This window comes from Hipposideros armiger, unplaced genomic scaffold (assembly GCF_001890085.2).
Source record: "Hipposideros armiger isolate ML-2016 unplaced genomic scaffold, ASM189008v1 scaffold_43, whole genome shotgun sequence".
In the NCBI taxonomy this organism is placed as follows: domain Eukaryota; kingdom Metazoa; phylum Chordata; class Mammalia; order Chiroptera; family Hipposideridae; genus Hipposideros; species Hipposideros armiger.
In genome coordinates this window covers 2054721-2079460 of record NW_017731393.1, presented here as the reverse complement: position 1 = coordinate 2079460, position 24740 = coordinate 2054721, and the positions used below count along the sequence as shown (strand labels likewise).

Sequence of the window (24740 nt, the reverse complement as noted above, 5' to 3'; positions counted from 1 at the left end):
TGCCGGCAACTCACGGCAGCCCAGCTCCAGGTCGAGCTGTTGTTCATCAACTTAGCTGTAGAGGGTGCAGCGTCACTGGTCCATGTGGGATTCGAACTGACGGTCCTGCTGCTCAGAGCTCGCACTCCCAAGCCAACTCTTAACCAACACGCCACTCGGCTGGCCCGGAATCTGATTATCTTAGTTCCTCAACAGTCCAAGGAGAGATTTGGACCATTGGATGACCTTTTAAAGACAATTTGAGATGCACATGGCAAATCCGATTTTACAGCATACATCTGTTTTGATTTTGCGACATCCTAAGTCATGAGCATGCCTTTGCTGATGCTGTTACTGCCTGGTCAGACAGTGTTCAGAGCCATGGACTCGAGAGGCAGACCACTGCCACTGCTGAGGTGTAAGGTTGAGAAGTTGCTGAATCTTTGTGTTCCAGTTTCCTCATCTGTATCACGGAGGGGGACAAAGGAGAGGAGTAATTATAGAATTGTGAGGAATAAATAACTACAGGAGTAGTTACTAACTACGACTAATATGCAGTGAAGGCTTACTGTGTGGTAAGTACTTTTTGAGTGCTGAGGACACATGCCTTAAGAAGACGCATTTCATTTTCAGGAAACTCATAGTCACATGTGGGAGAGAGGAGGAAGCACGGCCAGTACAGGCGTCTAAGTGATACGATGGGTGACCTTAGAGTGTAGACCAGGGTTGGGGGAGCGACACTTTCACTGGGAAAGGAAGGTTTGTAGAAAGATGCTTAGAGGAGTTTAGCTCCCCAGAAGGCAAGTGTCTGCCGAGTGTGTCTGGCACCTTGTTAGGTGCTGGAGTGTGTGTAGGGGGGTGGAATACGGCATGATCCCTGCCCTAAAGGTTAGTGAAAAACGGGAGTTAGTGTAAATAGTAGATGTCAAGATACTTGAATGGGGGCCGGCCGAGTGGCACTTTGGTTAAGAGCTGGCTTGGGACACCAGAGGGCCCCTGTTCGGATCCCACATATGAGGGCCAGTGACACTGCCCTCTACAGCTAAGNAGTTGCTGTCCTTTTGTTCTTCAGTCTAGTTGTGGAGGACGTCGCTTCACTGGCCCATGTTGGTATTATCATTGCGCTCTTCCCGGGTGAGACAGATCAGTCGCCGGCCATTGGACGGCTGGCTGCTCACAGCGGCCATTGGCAGCTCACACTGGCTGCCAGCCACATGCGGTAGCTCACGGCAGCCCACTGCAGCAGGGGCTGCAGCCTACGCCGTTGCCAACAACTCATGGCAGCCCAGCTCCAGGTCGAGCTGTTGTTCACCATATTAACTGTACAGGCGCAGTATCACTGGCCCTCATGTGGGATCCGAACTGTGGCCCTGCTGCTCAGAGCTGGTGTCCCAAGCCAACTCTTAACCAACACGCCACTCGCCCCCTCAGTGGGGCTTTTAATATGTCATTATGATCTGCCTTGTTTGTTTGGATAAGCATCTAGTCTCCTCTTGTGGTGGCCAGTAAGCCACAGGCCGTGTCCCGTGGTGGAGTGTTTGGCATCAGGTGTCATGAAGAGCCAGTGTGCTGTGCTGCAATGTTTGCATAAAGATGGACCGCCAGGAAACCTACCACCAGACACACCTGTCTGCTGACGGGTTTTTCCCTCCTCTGTTTATTGGCATCACTTGGATGAGATTTTTGATTTCCCAGCTGGGCGCGAAGTTGAGCTCAGCTTTCCATATCCATGTGGCGTTTCATACTTGATTGCTGGCAGGAGCCATTTTCTTTGTTTATCTGATGCTTCCCTTTTTTGGTTTTCCCCGGGCTTTCCAGTTCTTGGAACACCCTTTTGTCAGCAGATGTACTTTTATTTCCAGTTTCTAATCTCCAAGTAAAATGCAGCTCAACTTAAACCACAGAAGGAAGGAACGTAGAATAAATGATTGGAGCAGTGGAAGTGCAGAGGCAAGAGAGAGGAGCCCAGGCCCGCCGCTTGGGGCGTCTAAGCACAGACACGCCTCAGCTGTGAGAGGGGCTTCCTGAGCGTCCAACAAACGAAAATGCTAGGAAGTGACTTGCTCACATAGGGGTTTTTTTCATTTGCGTAAAAATTTGGCCTCAAAATACAGTAAGCTCATGCCTAAACATGTAGCAAACAGTAAATAGTGTACCAACAGAGTAATAATTCTACTGGAAGGAAACTGCAGAATCAGAGTTCTAGGAGTAAGAATGCCAGGCGCTGTGGCAGGCAGGCCCCGGTCCTTGGCACAGGCCCAGGACACCAGCCCCAGGCCGCAGCCTCGGGGGGGGGGGCGTCTGGCCTTGGCTCCTCCTCAGTGCCTCAGAGCACATACTTTCCCTTCATGTAGTTTCCTTTGCGCCCCTTTTCTTACTGTATTTATTGCTGCTGCTCAGCAGAATGTTTTTCCGTATGGAAGCAAACATCCTCTTCCCAAACCTTATGCTAAGACAGCGTGGGAGGTGAGGCGTTGGCTGCGGCCTAGGTTCCCATCTCCCGCGTGTGGCCGATGTGCTAACCGGAGGCATGTGTGTCCAGTTTCTGGGTGTTGTAACCTCCGAGTTGCTTCCCCAAATCAGGCTGCTAACATCAGTCCCAAGTCCCTAACAGTTGCTTCCTCCACTACCTCCTTAATGCATTTGACTGAGCTTGCATAACTTTTCTTCCATCAACACAATAATTATTATAAATACTACAGAATTTCATTAACCTATAATTGTCACAACTAAGCTCCCAGATTAAGGTAGAATTTAACTAGTTTTATACCCATGTATAAGTGAAAAGGTATTTATATTTAAATCAAGAAACCTAGGGGCTGGCTGAGTGGCTCAGTTGGTTAAGAGCACAAACTCTGAGCAACAGGGTCGCCAGTTCAATTCCTACATGGGCCAGTGAGCTGCACCCAAGCTGAGCTGCCGCTGGCAGGATGACTCAGCTGTGAGAGCACGTGCTCCTAACAAGGTTGCCAGTTCGACTCCCACATGGGATGGTGGGCTATTCCCATCCGCAACTAAGATTGAACACGGCACCTTAAACTGAGCGGCCGCGAGCTACTGACAGGTGGCCGGATGGTGACTGGACTTGGAGCTGAGCTAGCTGTGACCTCCACAACTAAGATTGAAGGACAACAACTTGGCTGTTCCCCTTCCTCAATTCCCCAACACTGTTCCCCTTCCCCAATTCCCCAATAAAATCTTAAAACAAAAAAAAGAAAATTCCATCACTTAAACCATTTGAAATGTACATCAGTGGTTTCTAGTATATTCACAATGTTAGACAACTATCACCACTATCTCATTCCAGAACATTTTCATCATTCCCAAAAGAAACTCCATACCCACTAAGAAGACACGTCCGTTATTCTCCCCTTGGCAACCACTAATCTACTTTCTGTCTCTCTGGATTTGCCTGTTTTGGCCATTTCATATTAATGGAGTCATACAATATGTGGCCTTTTTTTCCTGATTTTTATCACGTAGCAGAAATGTTCATTCATGATAGCACGTTTGTATCAGTACTTCATTCCTTTCTATGGCTGAATAATAGTCCATTGTGTGGATAGAGCACATTTTGTTTATCCGGTCATCTCTTGATGGCATTGGGCTGTTAATACTTTTTGTTTACTATGAATAATGCTGCTGTGAACATTCATGTACAAGTGTTTATATAAACATGTTCTCAGTTCTCTTGTGTATATATGTAGGGGTAGAATTGCTGGGTCATGTGGTAACTGTGTTTAGCTTTTTGAGGAACTGCCAAACTGTTTTCCACAGTGCTGAACCATTTTATGTTTCTACCAGCAATGCATTAGAGTTTCTATTTTTCCACATCCTCACCAATACCTTTTTTTCCCCCACATCCTCACCTTACCCTTTTTTTTTTTTTTAATTATAACCATCCTGGTGGGTATGAAGTGATAACTTGTGGTTTTGATTTGCATTTCCCTGATGACTGATGATGTTTTCTCCAGTTTTGTTGTCTTTTCACATCCTTGATGTACTTTTATGTATAAAAGTTTTCAAATTTGGTGAAGTCCAATGGATCTGTTTTTTTTCTTTTGTTGATTATGCTTTTGGTGTCATAGCTAAGAATCCTTTGCCAAATTCAAGGTCGTGAAGATTTACCCCATGTTTCTTGTAAGAGTTTTATGGTGTTAGCTCTTACATATATTGGGTTGTCGGAAAAGTCATGACGCATTTTTGCAACGAAAAACATAGAAAAATACGTTATGACTTTTCTGACAACCCAATATTTTAGTGCTTGATCCATTTTGGGTTGGTTTGTGTATATGGAGTGAGGTAAGGGTCCAAGTTCATTCTTCAGCTTCTGGTTACCCACTTGTGCTGGAGACTGTTTTTTTTCCTGCTAAATGGTCTCGGCATCCTTGTCAAAAATCACTTGGCCATAGATGTATGGGCTTATATCTGGACTCTCATTTCTATTCCGTTGGTCTATATGTCTACCCTTATGCCAGTATTAAACTGTTTTGATTATTGTAGTTATGTTAGTAAGTTTGAGAAGTGTGAGTGTTCCCACGTTGTTTCTTTTTCAATGTTATTCTGGCCCCTTGGGGTCCCCTTGTAAGTCCATATGAAATTAAAGGTCAGATTTTTCATTTCTGTAAAAGAAAGGCCATTGGAATTTTGGTAGGGATTGTACTGAATCTGTAGATCACTTTGGTAGTGTAGTATTAGAGTTCTCCAGAGAAACAGAACTGTGTGTGTGTGTGTGTGTGTGTGTGTGTGTGTGTGTGTGTGTGTGAAGAGGTATTCGTTATAAGGAATTGGCTCTCACACAATTATGGAGGCAGGCAAGCCCCGAGATCTGCAGAGTGTGTTGGCAAGCTGGAGACCCAGGAGAGCTGATGGCTTAGTTCCTGTGCAGAGCCCAGCAGGCTTGAGATCCAGGAAGAGCTGATATTTCAGTTCAAGTCCAAAGGCAGGAAAAGATGATGTCTCAGTTTGAAGGCAGCCAGGCAGAAAGAATCCTCCTTGCTTGGGGAAGGCTCAGCCTTTGTTCTGTCCAGGCCTTTGACTGATTGGATGAGGCCCAACCACTCTGGGGAGGGCAATCTACTTTGCTCAGTCTACCAATTTAAATGTTAATCTCTCCCCACACCCTCACAGAAACACCTAGAATAATGTTTGACCAAATCTTCTAGGCACCCCGTGGCCCAGTCAAGTTGACACACAGAATTAACCATCATAAATAGTAGTGCTTTCGTAACAATGTTAAGCCTTTCAGTCCATGTACATAAATTTGTTTTGGAACAAACAAATGTCTTGTCATTTAATAGTGTCTTCTTTTATTTCTTTCAGCAATTGGTTTGTAGTTTTCAGTGGACAAATCTTTCAGCTCCTTGGTTAAATTTATTCCTAGGTATTTTAAGCTTTTTAGATGCTACTGTAAATGGAATTTCTTTTTTAAATTTCATTTTCAAATTGTTTATTGCTGGGATATAGAAACACAACTGATGTTTCTGTGTTGATCTTATACGCTGCAACTTTGGTGAATTTTTTTATTAGCTCTAGCTGTTTTTCTTATGAATTCTTTGGGATTTTCTACATATAGGAGCATGTCATTTGTGAATAGAGACAGTTTACTTCTTTCTAATTTGGATGGCTTTTTTTTTTTTTTACCCCCTAATTGCTCTGGCTAAAACTTGCAGTATAGTGTTGAATATCAGTGGTGAAAATATGCACCCTTTCCTTCTTCCTGATCTTAGAGCAGTGGTTCTCAACCTGTGGGTCGCGACCCTTTTGGGGGTCGAATGACTCTTTCACAGGGGTCGCCTAAGACCATCGGAAAACAAAGATATTTACATTACGATTCATAACAGTAGCAGAATTACAGTTATAGAGCAGCAACGAAAATAATTTTATGATTGGGGGTCACCACAACATGAGGAACTGTATTAAGGGGTCACGGCATTAGGAAGGTTGAGAACCGCTGTCTTAGAGGGAAAACCTTCAGTCTTTCACCATTAAGCATGGACTTTTCATGGATACCCTTTATCATTGTCAAGGCAGTTCCCTTTTTTGCCTTGTTTTCTGAGGGTTTTTTGTCATGTTGGATTTTGTCAGATGCTTTTTCTACATCAGTTGAGATGATCATGTGGTTTTGTTTTCCCCTTGTTCTGTTAATGCAGTACACTACATTGATTGATTTTATTTGTTTGTTTGTTTTTTACCACCCTTGCCTTTCTGGGATAAATCCTACTTGGTCATGATGTGTAATACCCTTCATATGCTGTTGGATTCGGTTTTCTAGTATTTTGTTGAAGATAGGTTTTTTTTGTTTTCGTGATTTTTTTAAAAAAGAGTAGCACTTTATTATTATTATTAAGATTTTATTGGGGAATTGGGGAAAGGAAACATTGTGTTTTTCTAGGACCAATCAGCTCAATATCAAGTTGTTGTCCTTCAATCTTAATTGTGGAGGGTGCAAGCTCAGCTCCAAGTCCAGTTGCCACTATCAGTCTAGTTGTGGGGGGGTGCATTCCACCATCCCATGTGAAAGTCGAAACGGCAATCTTGTCGCTAAGAGCACACGCTCTCACCAGCTGAGCGACTGCTCAGCTCAAGGTGCTGTGTTCAATCTTAGTTGTGCAGCCCACCATCCCATGAGGAAGTCAAACCAGCAACCTTGTTGTTGTTAGGAGCACGCACTCTCACCAGCTGAGCTATCCGGCTGCCTGTTCGCAACTCAGCTCAGGCGCAGCTTCACTGTCCCATGTGGAACTCGAACCACCAAACCTATTGCTCAGAAGCTCTCGCTCTAACCAGCTGTGCCACCCAGCTGGCCCTGTGGTTTTTTTTATTGGGGAACATGGTCATTGGTTACACATTGCTTTCATGCTACAATGGCATAGTTGACTTTTTAAGGAGGGCGCAGCTCACAGTGGCCCATGCTGAGATCAAACTGGCAACCTTGGTGTGATCAGCACCACACTCTAACCAACTGAGCTAACCGGTCACCCCAAAGGTTAGTTATTTTGAAGGACAGTTTTGCTGAATATAGGATTCTTTGTTAATTTTTTTTTCTTTCAGCCCTTTGAATGTGTCATCCCATTGTCTTCTGTCCTCCATGGTTTCTGATGAGATATCAACTGTTAATCTTATTGAAGAAATTCTTGTATGTGAAGAGTCGCTTCTCTCTTGCTGCTTTCAAAATGCTCTTTCATCAATTCGATTATAATTTTAATTAGTGTGGATTTCTTGAATTTTATCCCACATGGAGTTTGTTGAGCTCCCTGAATGTGCAAATTAATATTTTTCATCAAGGGCCGGCCGAGTGGCTCAGCTGGTTAAGAGCTCACTCAAGAGTTTGAGCTCTGAGCAACAGCGGTTCGAGTCCCGCCCAGGCTGAGATGCTGCTGAGCTGCCAACAGGTGGCAGAATGGCTCAGCTAAAAAAATATATATATTTTTTTTCATCAAATATGGGAAGTTTTTGTCCATTATTTCTTCAGATATTCTTTTCACCCCTTTTTCTCCCTCCTCTCTTTTCTCTGTCTCCCATAATATATATGTTGGTATGATTGATGGTGCCCCACAGGTTTTTGAGCCTGTGTTCATTTTTATTTTTTTTCCCCTTCATTACTTAGACTGGATAAAGTCAGTTGACTTATCAACAAATCTCAACTGACCTGTCTTCAAGATCTCTAATTCTTCTGCCTGCTCAATTATGGTGTTGAGCCCCTCTAGTTCAGTTATTGTGCTTTTTAACTCCAGAATGTGTTTGATTCCTTTTTAAAAATTTTTTATATTGACAGCCCCTCATTTCATGAGACCTTATTTCTTCTAGTTCTTTGGACACTGTTTCCTTTATCTCTTTGAACACGTGTAAATTAGATTATTTAAAGACTTTATAAGTCAAATGTCTAGGTTTTCTTCTGGACATTTTCTGTTACTTGCCTTTTTTCCTTTGTATGGCTATATTTCCTTGTTTTTCTTGCATACCTTATAATTATTTTTGAAAGTAGAATGTTTTTTTAATATTATAACGCGGCCAATCTGGAAAAGAGACTCTCCCCCTCTTCAGTATTTGTTGTTGCTACTTGTTACAGTTGTTTGTGTAATGACCTTTTTGAGCTAATTTTGTAAAGTTTATATTCTTTATTATGTGTGGTCACTGAAGTCCATTTCATTAGGATAGTGGCCAGCTAGTGATTGGACAGAGATTTCCTTAGGTGTCTGGAATCAATATTCTCTCCCAGTTTTTCAGATGGGGTCTGTGTAAGTGTTGGGTATGCCTTCAACTCTCAGCCAGGCAGCTGACAACTCTGCCTTAGCATTCACTTCCTGCTTGTGCAGAACCTGAAGGTCAACTAGAGGTGAGAGTTGTGGGCCTTCTCAGGCCTTTCCTGAGTGTGCATGAGGCCCTGGGCATTTGCGTGGTCTTCTAGAGTCCCAGGAATGTATTGGAACTTTTCAAAACCCTTATTTCCCAGCTGTTCCTCTCAACCTTCTTGTTAGTCTGTTGTTTGCCTCAGCTCTGATTGAGTGCCCCATGCTGCAGTGACTAATACATTTGCCTGGAAATGTTTTCAGTAACCCCCCTCCCCCCCACACACACACACACCCCACCCCTCCAGTAGCCACCTCAGCACTGGGAGAATTTGGAGTTTGGTGAGGTAAAGGCAGGCCCTTTGAGCTTGTCTTGTAGGGAGCTCCCAGATAGGTCAAAACAAGCCACCAAAAAGAAATTCTTTGTAATAAGGCATTTTCTGCTCCCCAACACCCAGCCCCAGCGCACCCCCCTGCCAAGTACCTGTGCAGGATTGCAGGCCCTTTTCTTCCAGGCACTGCCTCTCGGGGGATGGGCCCACGTCAGATGCCACTGAGCTCACTGTTTCCACCAAGATTAGATGGATAGCTTCTCTTACTTAAGTGTTCATCTCATTGCTGCTAGCTTTTGGTTAGTTTCCCACATTCCAAACAAGTTGTTTCTGACAGGTTTTGCCAGTTTTTTTCTTGCTTTATTGAAGGATGGACTTGTGGAGTTCCTTACTCAGCCATTTTTTACTGATGTCACTCACTCATCTGTTCTTCATGTGGTGACTCATTATGAGTTTGCCTAATTTACGTCCCCCCCCCTCATTGCAGAAAGATTTGAAGATAGCTTACAAAGGTAAATAATAAAAAGACAATAAATTGTTGTTGTTAATATTTGTGTGTGCCTGTTGGCTGGCGGGCATTCTAGTAAACCTTGCCCTACCTTGTTGTTATTGAAAGCTTGATCTTACAGACAGAAATTTGGTTTCCTTTGGTGATCCTAAGTTTTTTACCCTCCCTGTTACCTCAGTGGGTCCCCAGGGAACCTGAAGCACATTCACCTCAGTGGTTTCCCCTTCACATGACTTTGTATGTGGTCCTAAGGTGATACACCACCTTAGTATTTAAGTTGAAGAGTGCTCACTATTGACTGTGCCTGGTTTGATTATGAAAATGCTGCCTCCAGTGGTGATTTTCCTGAATCCAAACTCCCTTTTGCTCGGGACACAATAGGTGGGTATAGATCTTATTTCAAGACTTAAAGACATTGTTCCTAGGGGTTGATAAGGTGCTTCTTACACTTCCAAGGAGAGCTGACTTCCCGTGATGACAGTTGATGGCTGGGGAAGGTTGGGATTGTCAGTAAGCCTGAGCACAGTCATCCATCCACCAGCCCAGCACCTGCCAGCTGTCTAGCCCTGCTCTCCATGGGCCACTGAGGCCCACAGGCCATCTCACTGCTGCAAAGGTCATGGGCCTGCCTGTGGGGCCCTGCTCGGGTTCCTCTTGAGTAAGCTTTTGTTTAGGAAGAATATTTTCCTTGAGCACTTTGAGTCTGTTTGACACAGTAGCTCATTTGCTAGTTTTATTTGAGCAGAATATCCTTCTTCTGAAAACGACTCTGTGGTAGAGTTAGAACTGCTTTCTATTTCGGTTCTACATGTACTGGTTGTTCCTTTCTCATCAGCGTCACCCATAAGCTAATTGGAATATTTTTAAAAGGCCAAGACATGGGTAATTTGACTACATTACAATTAAGAACTTCTCTTCATTAAAAAACATAAAGTTAAAGTCAGGCCACAAACTGGGGCAAAGACGTACACATATAGCAATAAAGGATGAACAATCAGAATATATGAATACCCCTACAAATCAATATTGTAAAAGACAGTAACCCAGTTAAAGATGGCAAGGAGACATTTCACGGGAGGAAACCAGTGGCCCACGAGCTTATGAAAAGATGCTAGACCCATGTAATTATCAGAGTACGGAAAAGAGACCTGTGTTCCTGCTCAGCCGCAGGAACGAAGGCTTCTGACAGTACCCAGGGCCAGGGAGGACGTGGCTCAACAGGATTTGATGCTGCTTTGCTTTGGGGAGCAGCTTGGCCCCGCTGGCACATGGGCCACGCATGCCACCGGCACACTCGCGGCCTCTCCGTGCTCTGGAGGTCGAGTCGGCAGACGTTGGCAGACTCTCTCTGGGAAGGGCAAGGTGGCAGACCTGGGCTTTGTGGACCACATGTGGCCTTTGTCTGTTTAACGCCTTAAAATTTAAAAAGCATTCTTAACTCAAGGGCCTAACAAAAATAGGCTGCTGGCTAGAGCTGACCCACAGGCTGTAGTTTGCCAAACCCTGATCCCCCTGATCTTGAGTATATACGCTAGAGAAACTTACATGAGGACCCAGAAGAGATGTACCAGAACGGTCAGAGCAGATCGTTCATAATAGCAAAAACTGGACACTGATAAGAAAATGATGCGTATATCATAGAACATTATACAGCAGTGAAAATGAATGGAGTGTATCAACTGCACACAACAGATGGATATTTATAACTGATGACGGGGACTCCATATGGTATGTCATTTTTATGCAGTTAAAAACAGGCAAAAGTATATTGATTAAGAAGAAAAATACATATGATTCAAGAGTAATCTAAATACAAAGTTCAGGCTGCATTGTACTTTTGGAGAGCAGCAGGAAGATGGCTGAGAAAAGAGCACTCAGGTAAATTTCGACTGTTAAGTGGGTAGTGGGTTCTGGGGGTCATTCATTTTGTTGTAGTCTTACCTTGCATGTAAATTACACATACTCTTTTTCTTTTTTTAAGACATTTTATTGGGAAACAGTGTGTTTTTCCAGGACTCATCATCTCCAAGTCAAGTAGTTGTTTCAATCTAATTGTGAAGGGCACAGCTCCGTGGCCCATGTGGGAATCAAACCAGCAACCTTGGGGTTATAAGCCCGTGCTCTTAACACCTGAACTAACCGGCTGCCCCAGTGACACATACTCTTTTGTGTGTGTCACCTAATACATTTTCTGAAAGGCAAAGGATACCAACAAGGGAGGCCTTAGAGCCCACCCACTGGTTCTCCCTGAAGCAGTGCTTTCAGAACCAGGGCCTTGCGCAGTTGACCACCTGGGAAGGGAGGAGGCAGGTGCCTAAGCAGCTGCCATGAAGTGACCTCCGGCAGCCTTACAGGCGTGAGGCCTTCCTTGTTCTGCAACAGTAGTGAGCCAGCCCGCTGTTCCTCCCCCACTGAATAGTCTTGGAACCCCTGTCAGAAACCAGCTGCCCATAAATGTAAGGGTTTATTTATCTCTGGACTCTCTGTTCTGTTTCATTGACCTGTGTGCCTGTCCTCATGCCAGTCCCAGTGTCCTCATTGATCTGCAGTAAGTTTGGAAATCAGGAAGTGTGAGTCCTCCAACTTTGTTCTTTTTCAAGATTGTTTTGTCATCTGAGTCCCTTGCATTTCTAAATGAATTTTAGGTTCAGCTCATTTCTGTGGGGGAAAAAAAAGGCTGGGATTTTACTAAGCAGTGAGATGACCCTGTAGCCCACCTTGGGGAGCACTGCCCTCTTAGCAATGTCAAGTCTTCCAGGCCATGAACAGGGATGTCTTTCCATTTGCTCGACTCTTTACTGTCTTTCACAATGTTTTATAATTTCTAGCATACACATCTTGCTTTCATTTGGTTACATTTATTCCCAGATGCTTTATTCTTTTTGATGTTGTTATAAATGGGTTTTCTTAATTTCATTTTTGGATTATTCATTGCTAGTGTATAGAGCTATAGTTGACTTGGATACATTGATCTTATATCCTGCAACTTTGCTGAACAAGTTTATTCAACTAGTTTTCAGTTGATTCTTTGGTATGTTCTATATGCAAGATTATATCATCTGAAAAAAGAAGTAGTTTTACTTCTTCCTTTCCAATCTGGATGCCTTTTATTTATTTTTCTTGCCTAATTGCTGAGAAGGGGCATTTTGAAGAAAGGCTGAGCCATCTAAGATGAGGAAGCAGCCCAATGCTTGTCAGGCTTCCCGACCCCCGCTGGCAGGAGGATGTAGCTTCTGTGTGTAAGTGCTGCAGTTAGCAGAGGGATTCGCATCGATGACCTCGGGATGCCTGGTAGTGCTTGAGAAGTAGGGGTAGCATCTGCCTTTCATGAAAAGGACTAGAGAGGCTCAGAAGATAAATGCTATGCCCAAGGACCAGCCTTCCCATGCAGAGCAGTCAGTGCCAGATGGCCCACTTGCCTGCCCCCTCCCAGAACCCCCAGTGCCAGGCTCCCCTCCACAGCCACCTAACAGTGCTGTGTGTCTGCCGCCCTCCTTGTCCTCTTAGAATTGGAATTATGCCACAGTCAAGTCAGGAAGCCACGATCTGCCTCAAACAGGTGATGTTTTCCTCCTTTGGAGACGCACCTCCTTTGTAGCTCCAGGGTGGTGTTTCGCACGTCTGCTGCCTGTTTCAGTTGTTGACTCTGAGTGCCCACCTCTCTCCCAACTCTCTCAGAGCTATCTAAGGGTGGAGACAATCTCCGTCCCCCCTCTGTCCCCTGATGTGTGACACACAGAGCTGTGTACACTGTAGGTGCCCATGTACATTGAAATAATATACAACTGGTTTGGCAAACCTTTGCCGAGTTGCCCACCTGAAGAAGGGCTCTCCCACACGTGCAGAAGGGTGATGAGTGTGCCCTCAAGCAGGCTGTGCCTGCTGCCTGACCCCCAGGAGGTGACGTCCATGGTAGGTGGCATCCACAGGAGGTGGCGTCCACGGGAGGTGACAACCACAGGAGGTGGCATCCACAGGAGGTGGCCACATGAGGTGGCGTCCACAGCAAGTGGCAGCTACAGGAGGTGATGACCACAGGAGGTGGCACCCACAGGAGAACCCTGATGTTTGCAGAGCAACATGGCCAAAAAACAGTGCCAAGGCCGAAACAAAGTGGGAAGCGTGAGTGTTTGATGGAACCGGCTGTTGTCCTCTACAGTAATGCTTGCTTAATACATAGTCTACTAACCATCGGAGGAAGTGTACAGTGTACAGTAGTAACCTTTTAGAAGGCAGTTTGGTAATGAGGATAGTATTTTCAAATGCACATCTTCGACCCTGCAGTTCTGTGGCTCTATGCTTGCCTAAGTGTGCAACAATATATGTTCAGGAATGCTGGCCTGCATGTATGTAACAGCAAAGTGTTCAAACCGGCCCAATCTTCCATGAGGAGAGCCGGCCGTGTACATTATGGGAAGGCATGCATGGAGCGCTGTGCAGCCCCTCGGAGTTATAAGGGGTCCCCACATGCTGCTGTGGCGAAGCACGCAGGATACACCACTGGTGACAAAAGAAAGCTAGGCTAGTTTGCACGTGCGACACAGTTTGTGTGCAGGAGAAAAAGATACGTTGTCTCATGTGTGATTTGCCATTTCTGGCCCACAGGAGGTGATGTCGCACAGAACACCCGTCAGGAGCGTCTGCCTCTGGGACCTGATTCTTTTCACTTTACTCCCCGTATCTTAGTGGTTGGTTGTTTTCCCAAGAGCATGTACTGTTATAAATGAAAATCTCATCACCGCCTGTTGTGTCAGGCAGGTCCACATCAGGCGCATACAGTTTCAGTTTGAGAATCTATTTTAAAGTATATGACTATGTAAATATCACAAGTTAACCAAACCCAACTAGAACCATTTGGAACAGTTACTTTATAGTATTCTTTATTTAGGTTTTAAGTTAAGATGTAATTCACATACCATAAAATTCACCCGTTTAACGTGTACAGCTCAGTGGTGGTTAGCGTCATTGCAGAGCTGTGCAGTCATCCTCACTATCCAGTTCTGGAACCCCTCGATCACCCCAGCAAGAGACCCCATGCCCGTTAGTGACACGCCCCTCCCCCAGCCCCTGGTAACCTTGGGTCAGCTTTCTGTCCCTGGATTTGCCTGTTCTGGACATTTAATTCTCTCTGTTAACTCAGCGAAGGGGTATTGAGTACCGTCTATCCACCAGGCACTATTCTAGGTACCTGGGGTTTGTCAGTCAACAAAACAGATCAAAATCCGTGTCATCACGGAGCTTATGTTCTACTGAAGAGAGAGAGACAATAAACATGAAGCACAAGGCCGGCTGAGTGGTGTGTTGATTAGGAGTTGGCTTGAGACTCCAGCTTTGAGCAGCAGGGCCCCAGTTCGGATCCCACATGAGGGCCAGTGACACTGCGCCCTCTACAGCTAAGATGGTGAACAACAGCTCGACCTGGAGCTGGGCTGCTGTCAGTCACTGGTGTCGGCGTAGGCTGCAGTGGGGCTGGTCAGCAGCCAGCATGAGCTTTCGTGAGCCACCGTGAGTGGCTGTCCAATGGCAGATGGCCGATCTGCCTTACCTGGGAAGAGCGCAATGATAATACCAACATGGGCCAGTGAAGCGACGTCCTCCACAACTAGACTGAAGAACAAAAGGACAGCAACTTGTCTGTTCCCCTCCCCCAATTCCCCAATAATAAAACCTTTGGGGGGGGGGGAAGCCATGAAGCACGCAGTCCTAGAAGGCAGGAAGTGCCGTGGGGAAAGCGCACACAGGGCAAAGGGGGTCGCGTGCATGCGGCCGGCGTCCTTGCAAAGGCAGGACGTGTATTCCAGGAGGGAGGCGCCTAGAGCACCTGTGGAAAAGGTGCCCCATGTGGGGAGCGGGAGAGGGCAGCAGGTCAACTCCTGGTCCCCCTTTCCTGACAGGCCAGATTCATGGGGGCACCTTCCTAGTTCGCATGTTAATGAGCAGGACCCCGACCAACAGGTCTGTGAGCCTAGGGCTGCTGGCCTGTTGACGTCATTTTGACCATTTGTGAAACTTGGTTTCACAAATGGACCGATTTCACTGGAGGCTGCCACACTGCCACAGTAATGTTCTATTTTGTTAAACCTAACCCAGGTGTGGCTCAAGCACCAGTTCATTTATCTGTCAGATGTGCTGCTGGCATTCATGCCCAAACACCCCTGGGCATGAAACATTCATTCTTTCAGCCTCAGAAGGAGCTGACCGCAGTGTGAGGACCGAGGCCCACCGGGAACAGCTGACCCGCTGTGCACAGCCATGCAGATGGGAGAAGGGTGGTGTTGGGGCCAGTCTTCAGGACCGCATGAGTAGAAAGAGTGGCCCTTCTTATAAGCAGCAGGAATTGATGGATTGAAGAAGGACACAGTAGTTTGGAAGACACTTCCTCTGTAGGTCCCCAGAGGTGCGCCACGCACTCTGGCTGGGTGCTGGCTGGGCTGCCCAGGCTGGGGTCTTTGTGGTTCTCGTCTAGGAACTGTTCCCTTTGTCCCTTGATGGGACCCTGCAGGTGGGTACCAACCATCTGCAGACTTGTCACCATATGCGATGGGAGAGCCTGCCCAGATGGCAAAGGAGATCCATCCAGTCCTACTGTCCCCTCGCCAGCTGTCCCCGGACACGAAAGTGCCCGTCCATCCACGATGGGCCCGCCATGAAGCTTTGTGGTGCGCAGTGTGGGGACCTGAAATGAGGTGGGAGCAGGCGGAAGGCAGGCTCCAGTCCTGTCACCCAACCTGCGGCACACTGTGGGCACACTGTCGTGGGGTGGCATGGTGAAGAGTAGGGCCAGGAGTTTGCACACCATCAGACATTAGGTGCTGTTGTCAGAATGAGATGCCATCGCAGTGTGACAGGCCACCCCGAATCGTGTCATCGAGACTGTCATCGCCAGTGCAACAAGTAGGAAATAAAATTGGTTGAGAGTGGCTGTTGCTTGGGCCAAATATCAGAATGATGCATAGAAGTTGAAGTCACGGCAAGTGAAGTATCTGTATTTTAAAGAACCTTGCAAATACAGTGTACACCTTTTCGGAAGTTTTTTGAATAGCAACATAAATGTAGCGTCTGGGTGAAGTAGGAAGAAGGGGACACATTTGGTGTCTTGGTCCCATCACATACTGAAGTCAGGACGGTCTTGTGTTTCCTAAAACTGAAAGGCGCACTTTTGCTTTTCCAAAGCTATGTTTGTTATTTCCTCACGCCATTTAACATGATAGTGCTCTACTTATTTACTGTTCTTTTTCCCCAACAGAAATTCTCTTTCTTAAAATGGAGTCGAGCAAAAAGATGGACTCTTCCGGCTCACTGCAGACCAACCCACCGCTGAAGCTGCACCCTGACCGTAGCGCCGGGACGTCAGTGTTCGTCCCTGAACAAGGAGGTTACAAAGAAAGGTTCGTGAAGACCGTGGAGGACAAGTACAAGTGCGAGAAGTGCCGCCTGGTGCTGTGCAACCCGAAGCAGACCGAGTGCGGACACCGGTTCTGTGAGACCTGCACGGCCGCCTTGCTGAGGTACGTGCCCCCTCCCTGGGCTGCGCTCACGGTGCGTTTCAGGTTCTCCAGCCTCGCTGTCCCACCCACCCCTTCATTTATTTGCCTAACACATAAACTCGAGTTTAGAACTCTGAAGAAACCCAGTAAATTCTCAGAGGCCAGCGTGGGAATAATTTAGGGAAACCCAGTAGGACCCACACCTGAGTTTAAGGGGCCTCTGACCTGCACCCTGGACCTCCCACCCCATTTGCAGACTCCTGTCTTCCCCTCCCACAAGCATCTGCTGTAATGTCTCCTGCTCCTGCTGCTTTCTCGATGGTGCTGGCCACTCTGGCCCTAGTGCCCCCATTCCACCCCCATCTGTGTTGCTGAGTTTTGCTCAAGGAGCCCACAGTTCCATGGAGACACCCATCAGCAGATAGCGAAGTGCAGTTGCTCTGGTGTGCAGGACTGAGGAGGGCAGGGTCATCAGCAGGGGCCGGACACGTCCCCAGCCTGAGTAGGAATCCAGTCTGTACACTGACCCAGCACGTGTGAGTAGAACATGTGCTGAGCCCCTGGTCAGCTGAGCACTGATCCCATTTTAGAGTCACGGGGCGGTCAACACAGCGGGCTGGAGCCTTAGGGCAGAAGTAACACTGGCCAAGAAAGCTGCTTCGTTCACCCTGCAGGTATTTTCTGGGTGTGGTGCTGGGCACAGGGTTTACGGCAGGACGCGCTCAGACTCAGTGCCATCAGGGCACAGGGGCCTGAGAAGGCTGCCGCCTCCTCTGTGGACCCCACTGAACATGGCCTCCAGCCCCCCTCCCCACCGCCCTCCTCCGGGTACTCCCAGCTGTGCTCCTTCCTGTCTACTTACCCTAAACGGTGAACTCCGCTTCCCCGCTTGTGGGTGAAGGAACTCTTTAAGTTGAGCTTGTTGACGGCAGTAACTCAGAGCACCTGATCTCGGCAGCAAGGAACCAGCTGCTGACTGCAGCTCCGGGCCTGCGGACTGGCAAGGGCGCACCCTGGGGCTGGTCCTGTGTTTGCCCCTTTTCTGCTCCGGGCTCTCTGCCTGCTCAGTGCTTTGCCTGTGTCAGGGGACCCCACACAGACACTGCTCAGCCCCAGGGCCTAAGGATGTGCAAAGATTCATACGATTCAAACAATTCTGCACGAGCTCCATATTAGTGTCGTCTGAATGAATGAGCTTTTCTTATAAAATACATTCATTTTGTCCCCGTCACCCCTCAGCTCTCCGGCCTGGCTCTCCAGGCTTGTGGAGCCTACACCCTCCGTCCACAGCCCCAGCACATGTGCCCAGCCCTGCCACCTCTTCCCTGAAGCCTCCCTGGCACTCCTGGAGCCCTAAGGCAGGGCTGTGGCAGTAGGCAGGGCTCACACTTAAGTTTTATTTTTAATCTCTAGGAAGTGGTTTCCAGGCACAGGATGGGGTGAGAAGTCCAAAAAGGGTACCTTGGGAGCAGTGGCTCATGTCCTGAGTTTAGGCACAAGAATGACAGGAGACGGGTGGTTCCTTTAAACTTCGTGCTGTTTAGGTCTGTGGAATTGCACTGGCCTTTCAGCACACCGGGAATAAAAAGAGCTGCGGAGAAAGTACCAGGCTCTGAAGAGCTGGATGCTCACCCTGCACAGCCCTCCACAGAAAGCTAGTTTTGGTTTCTGAAATAAAATTTCACTTTTAATTGAAAGGGGTTTTCCAAATGAGACTGATCTAGTTGTTCTACTTACCAACTTCCTTACAGAAAATTACCATTAGAAATATTTTTGCCCTTTTCTTTATCTTTAAACCAAACTTGCCCTGGCGTCCTGAAGCTCTGATTGCCGCCCAGAGTGTCACACAGCCGCCGGGCCGTCAGTGGGAGTCTGTGCATCCAGGAGTCCAGATGACAAGGGCCGTCCGCTCTAACGTACTTGTTGTGTATTTCCCCTCAGTTCCTCAAGCCCAAAATGTACTGCGTGTCAAGAAAGCATCATTAAAGATAAGGTATTCTGGGTTTTTAATAAATTATTTGGTGAAATGTTCTCAGCTGGGTAGTTTACCTCCAGGGCTCTGGTGCTCCGATTGTGTCTCAGCGTGTGACAGCAGGTACAGCAGGGTCGGGTCAGGGGACCGTGTCTCGTAAGCAGATGAACAGAGGGCAGGCCTGCTCCGTGGCTGCCCAGCTGTGTGAGCTCAGTGGGGAGCACCACCCTCTGAGACTCTTCTCACCTGTAACAGGTGCTCCCCCACCCCCGAGGCCCCCGGAGGAGTAAAGGATCCAGTGCAAGTAAAGTGCAGACGCGAGCTGTCATCTCAGGCCCTTATCCCCGACAGCTTGTACTTGACTTTCACAAACACGTGCTCGCCTGAGGGCTTCCTTTGAATTTGCCCTGCCCCTGTCCCCCACACAGCGTCTCAGTCATTACACACATGGAGATTTCAGCCCCTTTCCTCCCCCACGTGATTGGCTGTACACTGAAAGCTCGTGAGTGTCACTGCAGAGCACAGGGGCCACCCAGGTCGCCCACCAGCTCCCCTCCTGGGTCCCTGATCCCCTCTCATGGTGTCTCTGGTCATCCCCACGCTGCCAGACCCTGCCGGCATATTTGTAGTCTGAAATGACTCATTCTTAAAGTACTTAAAATATCAATAAAAATGTGTGATTCTGATATTTTGATTAATGAACCTAACAGTTTTTTAACTATAGATAGATCATTAAACTGTACAGTAAAATTCTTGCTCTGGGGTTTTCCTGTCCGATGTACTTTGCAGGCTGGGTCTGTTGCTAAGGCAGCAGGCGAGTGCAGGCACTGGAGGGCTGCTGGGGGAGGTACCCCGGCTGGCCAGGGCAAGGGCGTCGGGTGGAACCTGCTCTGGACCGTTAGGCGGGATTGGCCAAATGGCCATGGACCTTACCTTTCTGAGTCTTGACCTGCTGCTGAAGACTTGGGTTAGTAACAGGCAAGGGATTGTTTTTAAGAAAAACAAGTCACTCAACTCTGCCTGGTATCTTAACATGCTAACTGACCTGCTCACTCAATAACATGTATCTAACCAACGTGATTGAGAGAGAAGGTTGAAACAGCAGACTGAGGTGATCTTTCAGTGTCCCCGTTTCATTTTTCAGAATTACTATCCCTATTTTCCGATGGCATGGATAGCTGAAGGTAAAATTACTAGTTTTATTGAAGAATTATAAGTGATACTGACTAAAGCCGCGAGTCCTCCTGGGAAAGCTGAGCCCTGGGAGACAGAGGCCTACCCCTCCCGTCAGCAGGTCACTGGCTAAGGGGCCGCATGGGGCCTCAGGGGCCTCATCTGTGTGTTGAACAGTTGCAGTAAACAGTCAGCTCTTCTTCAGCTCTTAAGTCCTGTACTTTTATCATTCTCATGTTTTCAATCTAAAGTTAAGCTCAAATTACTTAAGAAACTTCATGACAAAAAAGGAAGATTATTTCTTACTGGTTAAAAATACCTGTTTTGTTGACTTCAGTATCTTAAATTATAACTTTTTTCAAAAAATCTTGTTAATAAGGATTAAATTTGACTCCAAATAAGTTTATTTTTTACTCTTAACAGCTGTTGATGCTATTTCTTTGCCAGTGAAGTTGAAAAAGGCATATCAAGATCCCTGACTGTTTTTCCCATTACAATATTAACACATGGGAGTTTCTTAGAAATGCCTGAGGACTGGGCCGGCTGAGTGGCGTGTTGGTTAGGAGTTGGCTTGGAACGCCAGCTCTGAGCAGCAGGGCCCTGGTTCGGATCCCATATGAGGGCCAGTGACACTGCGCCCTCTACAGCTAAGATGGTGAACAACAGCTCCACCTGGAGCTGGGCTGCCGTGAGTTGCCAGTGATGGCGTAGGCTGCAATGGGGCTGGCAGGCAGCGGGCGTGAGCTTTCGTGAGCCGCCGTGAGCGGCCGTCCAATGGCCGGCAAGCGACTGCCTCACCCAGGAAGAGTGCAATGATAATACCAACATGGGCCAGTGAAGCGACATCCTCCACAACTAGACCGAGGAACAAAAGGACAGCAACTTGTCTGTTCCCCTTCCCCAATCCCCCAATAAAATCTTAAAAAAAAAAAAAATGCCTGAGGACTAAGACAGTATAGATTGTGTTGTTAGAAGGAGTGAGCATAATTGTTTTCCAAAGGGAAAATAAAAGAAAGGAAGGTTTTCATTTTCAAAGGGAAGCATTTTCATTATTGGATTAACTTCAGTCTTTGTAATATAAATTTAAAAGAGTTTAAAAAACAAAAAAACCCCAGCAGGCTAATGCCTCCTTTTTGGTGAGTGACATAACCTTAGGAGAAGGAACGAAAATAAATGTTTTATAAGCTGTCTGCAAGAGGCAGTCATTTACGGTGGTTTCTCTAGCAAGTGATCTAAAAAGGCATCAAGCTGTAGCAGGTTCTGCCTGTCTCTTGGTAGGAGGTGTACCCCCAAGGCCACCTTCGCAATGCTGGCTCCTGGAAGTCTCCAGAGTCCAAATGTGAACTGGGTCCCCATGTGCCCCACCTTGAGATTGTGTCAGAGTTAATGCAAAATGTCTGGATGCTCCAAAGTGGACTCTGATTATTCAGTATAACTTGTTTTCTATCTAATAAAAGGTGGTAGTTATAGTTATGTTATTTAAATTATGTCTCTTAGTGGGGGCAGCGCCTTTATTTTACTTACAGAAATTAGAAACTAAGATGGCCCTTAATATTTTCTGAGGTCCACTTAAAAGATGCTCTCATGATTTTTTGTCCAAAGTAGCAGCATGTGGAGATTAAGAATTACTAATCCTCTAAAGTAACTGTCTTTCCATCTCAGGTGTTTAAGGACAATTGCTGCAAGAGAGAGATTCTGGCTCTTCAGATATATTGTAGGAATGAAAGTCGGGGCTGTGCCGACCAGTTAACACTGGGACACCTGCTGGTAAGTGCTGCAGTGACACGAGTCGCTGGTCTGTGTGATGTGGCACCTTAAGACCATGCTTAACATTAATCTTGCAAAACACAACCAAATATGAAAGCAGCCACAGCCACTTGGGTATGAAATGTTTTTATGACATCATTAGCAGAATTGTCAACTGGTTTTTAAACACCCCCAGCCTATTCCGAATAGAAAGAAATCTGATGTGAATTTTAATTTTAGAAGGCCCACTGAAACCTTTTTTTTACCCTGAAATTCCACATAACTGCCTATGTTTTTTTGATTAGTATCATTTTATCCTGAAAGGATATTTGAATTAGAATAAAACGAAGTCCTTAGGAGATAACTGTTTGTTTATCCAGGAAGAAGAAAAGTTGCCTTAATTCTTCAAAAGCAATATAGTTTGAGTAAACACTAAATAGAAGGGCCGGCTGAGTGGCTCAGTTGGTTAAGAGCTTGCTCAAAAGTGCGAGCCCTGAGCAACAGGGTTGCCGGTTTGATCCCCAACACAAGCTGAGTTGCTGCTGAGGTGCCAACAAGTGGCAGGATGACTCAGCTTTAAAAAACAAAACAAAACACTAAACAGAGTATGAGATTCGGTGCCTCTTCATACGTCTGTCACTCTTATCTGTGAAAAACTGGTCGTACGGCGGCGGATAGAAACATTTCTGTAGGATTTAATTGCTTAGAGGCTAGAATCTGCTATTTCAGATTGAATTTTTCTGCCGGTGAAGAACTTTGAATTGTTGGCCTTACAGGTGCACTTGAAGAATGATTGCCAGTTTGAAGAGCTGCCGTGTGTTCGTGCTGACTGCAAAGAAAGAGTATTGAGAAAAGACCTGCGTGATCACGTGGAGAAGGCCTGTAAATACCGCGAGGCCACGTGCAGCCACTGCAAAAGTCAGGTTCCAATGATTACACTGCAGGTGCGGTATTATCTTGTGTCACCTACCTTCTGCTCAATCCAGATATCCTTTGTCCTTTTAAATGACTCTTCTAACAGGAACAAAGAGAAAAGACAGGCGTAAATAGCAATTTTCATTTGACTGTTAAAAAGTTAAGCTTTATTTGTTTTACCCATTTGATTATGTAATTAGCATTTTCCATTGCCTTGATGGATTATCATTTAGGGTGCCAAAAAAAAAAAAAAAGACAAACTATTCAAAAAAGGCAGCATTTTTCATTTGTCCCAGGGAATGGCCTCAAAATGTCGTTGAATCGGTACAGTTTTTTACAGCTCTGTGATAACCATCACCTCAACAGGGTACTGTTTATCCTGCAGTGTTAAGCGCAGCTGTCTGTTGGGGAGAGATGAGAATTTAACATTTTTTTCGTACTTCAATTATTTTGGCACAGTTTGATATTGTACACATGTTAGAATCAAATCACTTCTCTGTAAATTAAAGAGAGAGATGTTGAGGGTACAGGACAAACTTTAAAAACAATCAATGGTATAATATAAAATAATATTGAGTGTCAACTATAACTGAAAAAAACCAATCCATGGTATGGTAACCCTCAAAAATGTGTCCATTTGTTGAACAAATATTTACCGAGTACCTCCTATGTACTGGGCACTGCTCCGGGACCTGAGGGTTTATGGTAAAGGTCTCCTTCTAGTGGAAAAGATAACAGGCGAACACAATGCGTGGTGGTGATTTGTACTGTGAAGAGGAAGCTGGCATCAGGGAAGGGCGTGATCGGGGCAGGCCTCTGAGGCGGTGAGCCACTGATACAGCGGGAACAGCAAGCGAGCACACAGGCTCTGAGATAGAACTAAGTTGGCAGGTGGGTTTTAGGAGCCGTGAGGCCAGCGTGCTCCATGTGTGGAACACAGGCCGGGTGCACAGGGGATGGCAGGCAGACTAGACGGTGGGGGTGATGTCACAGTTCTACATTGCACTGCTCTGGCAGGTGTCATAGGTAGACGGGGGTCGGGGACATGGAAGTGAGGCACAGTGTTGGCCTAGACAGGGAGAGGAAAGGGTACTGGGGTACGTTCCAAAGGTAGACTCTGTGGGATTAGCTGATGGCTCGAATATGGAGTATGAGTTAAGGGTGATGCCCGGCATTTGTAACTAGCACAGCTGGATGAACTAGAGTGTCCTACCGAGGCAGGGCTCTGTGGAGGATAACAGGCCTAGGGGGAGAACAGGTGGAGTGGGCTGCAGATAGGTATCAATAGGTGGTCCTTGCAGCCATGGGACTGGAGTGAGTGGAGAGGAGAGCCAGTCTGAGAACAGAAGCCTGGGCACACGAATGCTTTCAGATCGCTAAGAGGGGGCCATCCAGCAGAGGAGGGGCCGGTGTGGCAGGGTACGGAGAGGGGTGTCCCAGAGCAGGGAGCTGGAGGGCCAGTTGGGGCAGCTGCTGCTGAGAGGCTGAGCAGGGAGCGCTGGGAGTTCCCCTCTGGATGTGGCAGGGTGATGACTGATGCGGTCACCGGATGGGAGGGGACTCGGGAAGTGCAGCCAGGGCTTGAGGGCCGAATTCCATATTCTAGAGCACTTATTGACCAAAATCTACTTTTTACTTTTCAGTGTGAAAGCTGATATAAGCCTTATAATCTCCACGTTTACCTTACTTTGTATAGCTTTCCTGTGCCTGTGACTTTCTTCTGTTGTGAAATCTTTCTCCTGTATGAATCTAGACGTGTCCAGTTATTAAGAACTGTGAAAAACTGTGCTCCCCTTTGAAGAATAACAGTAGCATTTGTCATAGCTGAATAATTCCTTCAGACCTTAATGTTAGTATGTTGCTATCAAAGTTACACTTTACTTCTTGCAAAAATCAGTTGCCTTTATTTGCAGAATAGAATCCAGGAATTAATTTTCCTTCAAGAAAGAATTGTAGAGCGTGTCAGTTAAACCATATAAGCAACTGGCTTTGAACTCCAGATGAGACTGTGAAGAGACTAGTTTTAAAAGCAGCATATGGATCCATGAGACTTGTTCAGTGTCTGTTGGGCACCAAACCCTGAGCTAGTTGCTGGGGACGCACAAGAGCGGGAAGTACAGTCTGCCCTCTCATCTCACTGCCTGGTGAGGGAGCTGTTGTATGTGGGAAGCATGGTGACTGTGCGAGGAAAGACGCACCATGAGGAAGGGCCAGCTCACTTAGCCCGATGTGGTCACGGAGGGCTTTGGTGCGCAAGTGGCGTTTGATTTGATCTGGGTCTTAAGTTTGTCAGCTGCAGAAGGGCGGGGAGAAGCACAACAGGTGCAGAGACACAAA

The 24740-nt window shown here is 46.6% G+C and overlaps 1 protein-coding gene and 1 pseudogene across 2 annotated transcripts in view; one reads left to right on the top strand and one right to left on the bottom strand.

Moving 5' to 3' along the window:
• Positions 1-15645, bottom strand: part of LOC109381019 (60S ribosomal protein L28 pseudogene) — a 29329-nt pseudogene extending 13684 nt beyond the window's left edge.
• A 715-nt stretch (positions 15646-16360) lies between these two features.
• The window catches only part of TRAF3 (TNF receptor associated factor 3), a 31535-nt gene continuing 23155 nt past the window's right edge, over positions 16361-24740 (top strand). The window contains exons 1-4 of one of the 2 annotated variants that reach the window (XM_019639366.1): positions 16361-16618; positions 18539-18590; positions 21405-21509; positions 22265-22432. In XM_019639366.1, the coding sequence (XP_019494911.1) occupies positions 16374-16618; positions 18539-18590; positions 21405-21509; positions 22265-22432 (570 nt within the window). In that variant the 5' untranslated portion in view covers positions 16361-16373. The remainder of the gene's footprint in view (positions 16619-18538; positions 18591-21404; positions 21510-22264; positions 22433-24740) is intronic. The other variant, XM_019639367.1, reaches the window with a different exon arrangement.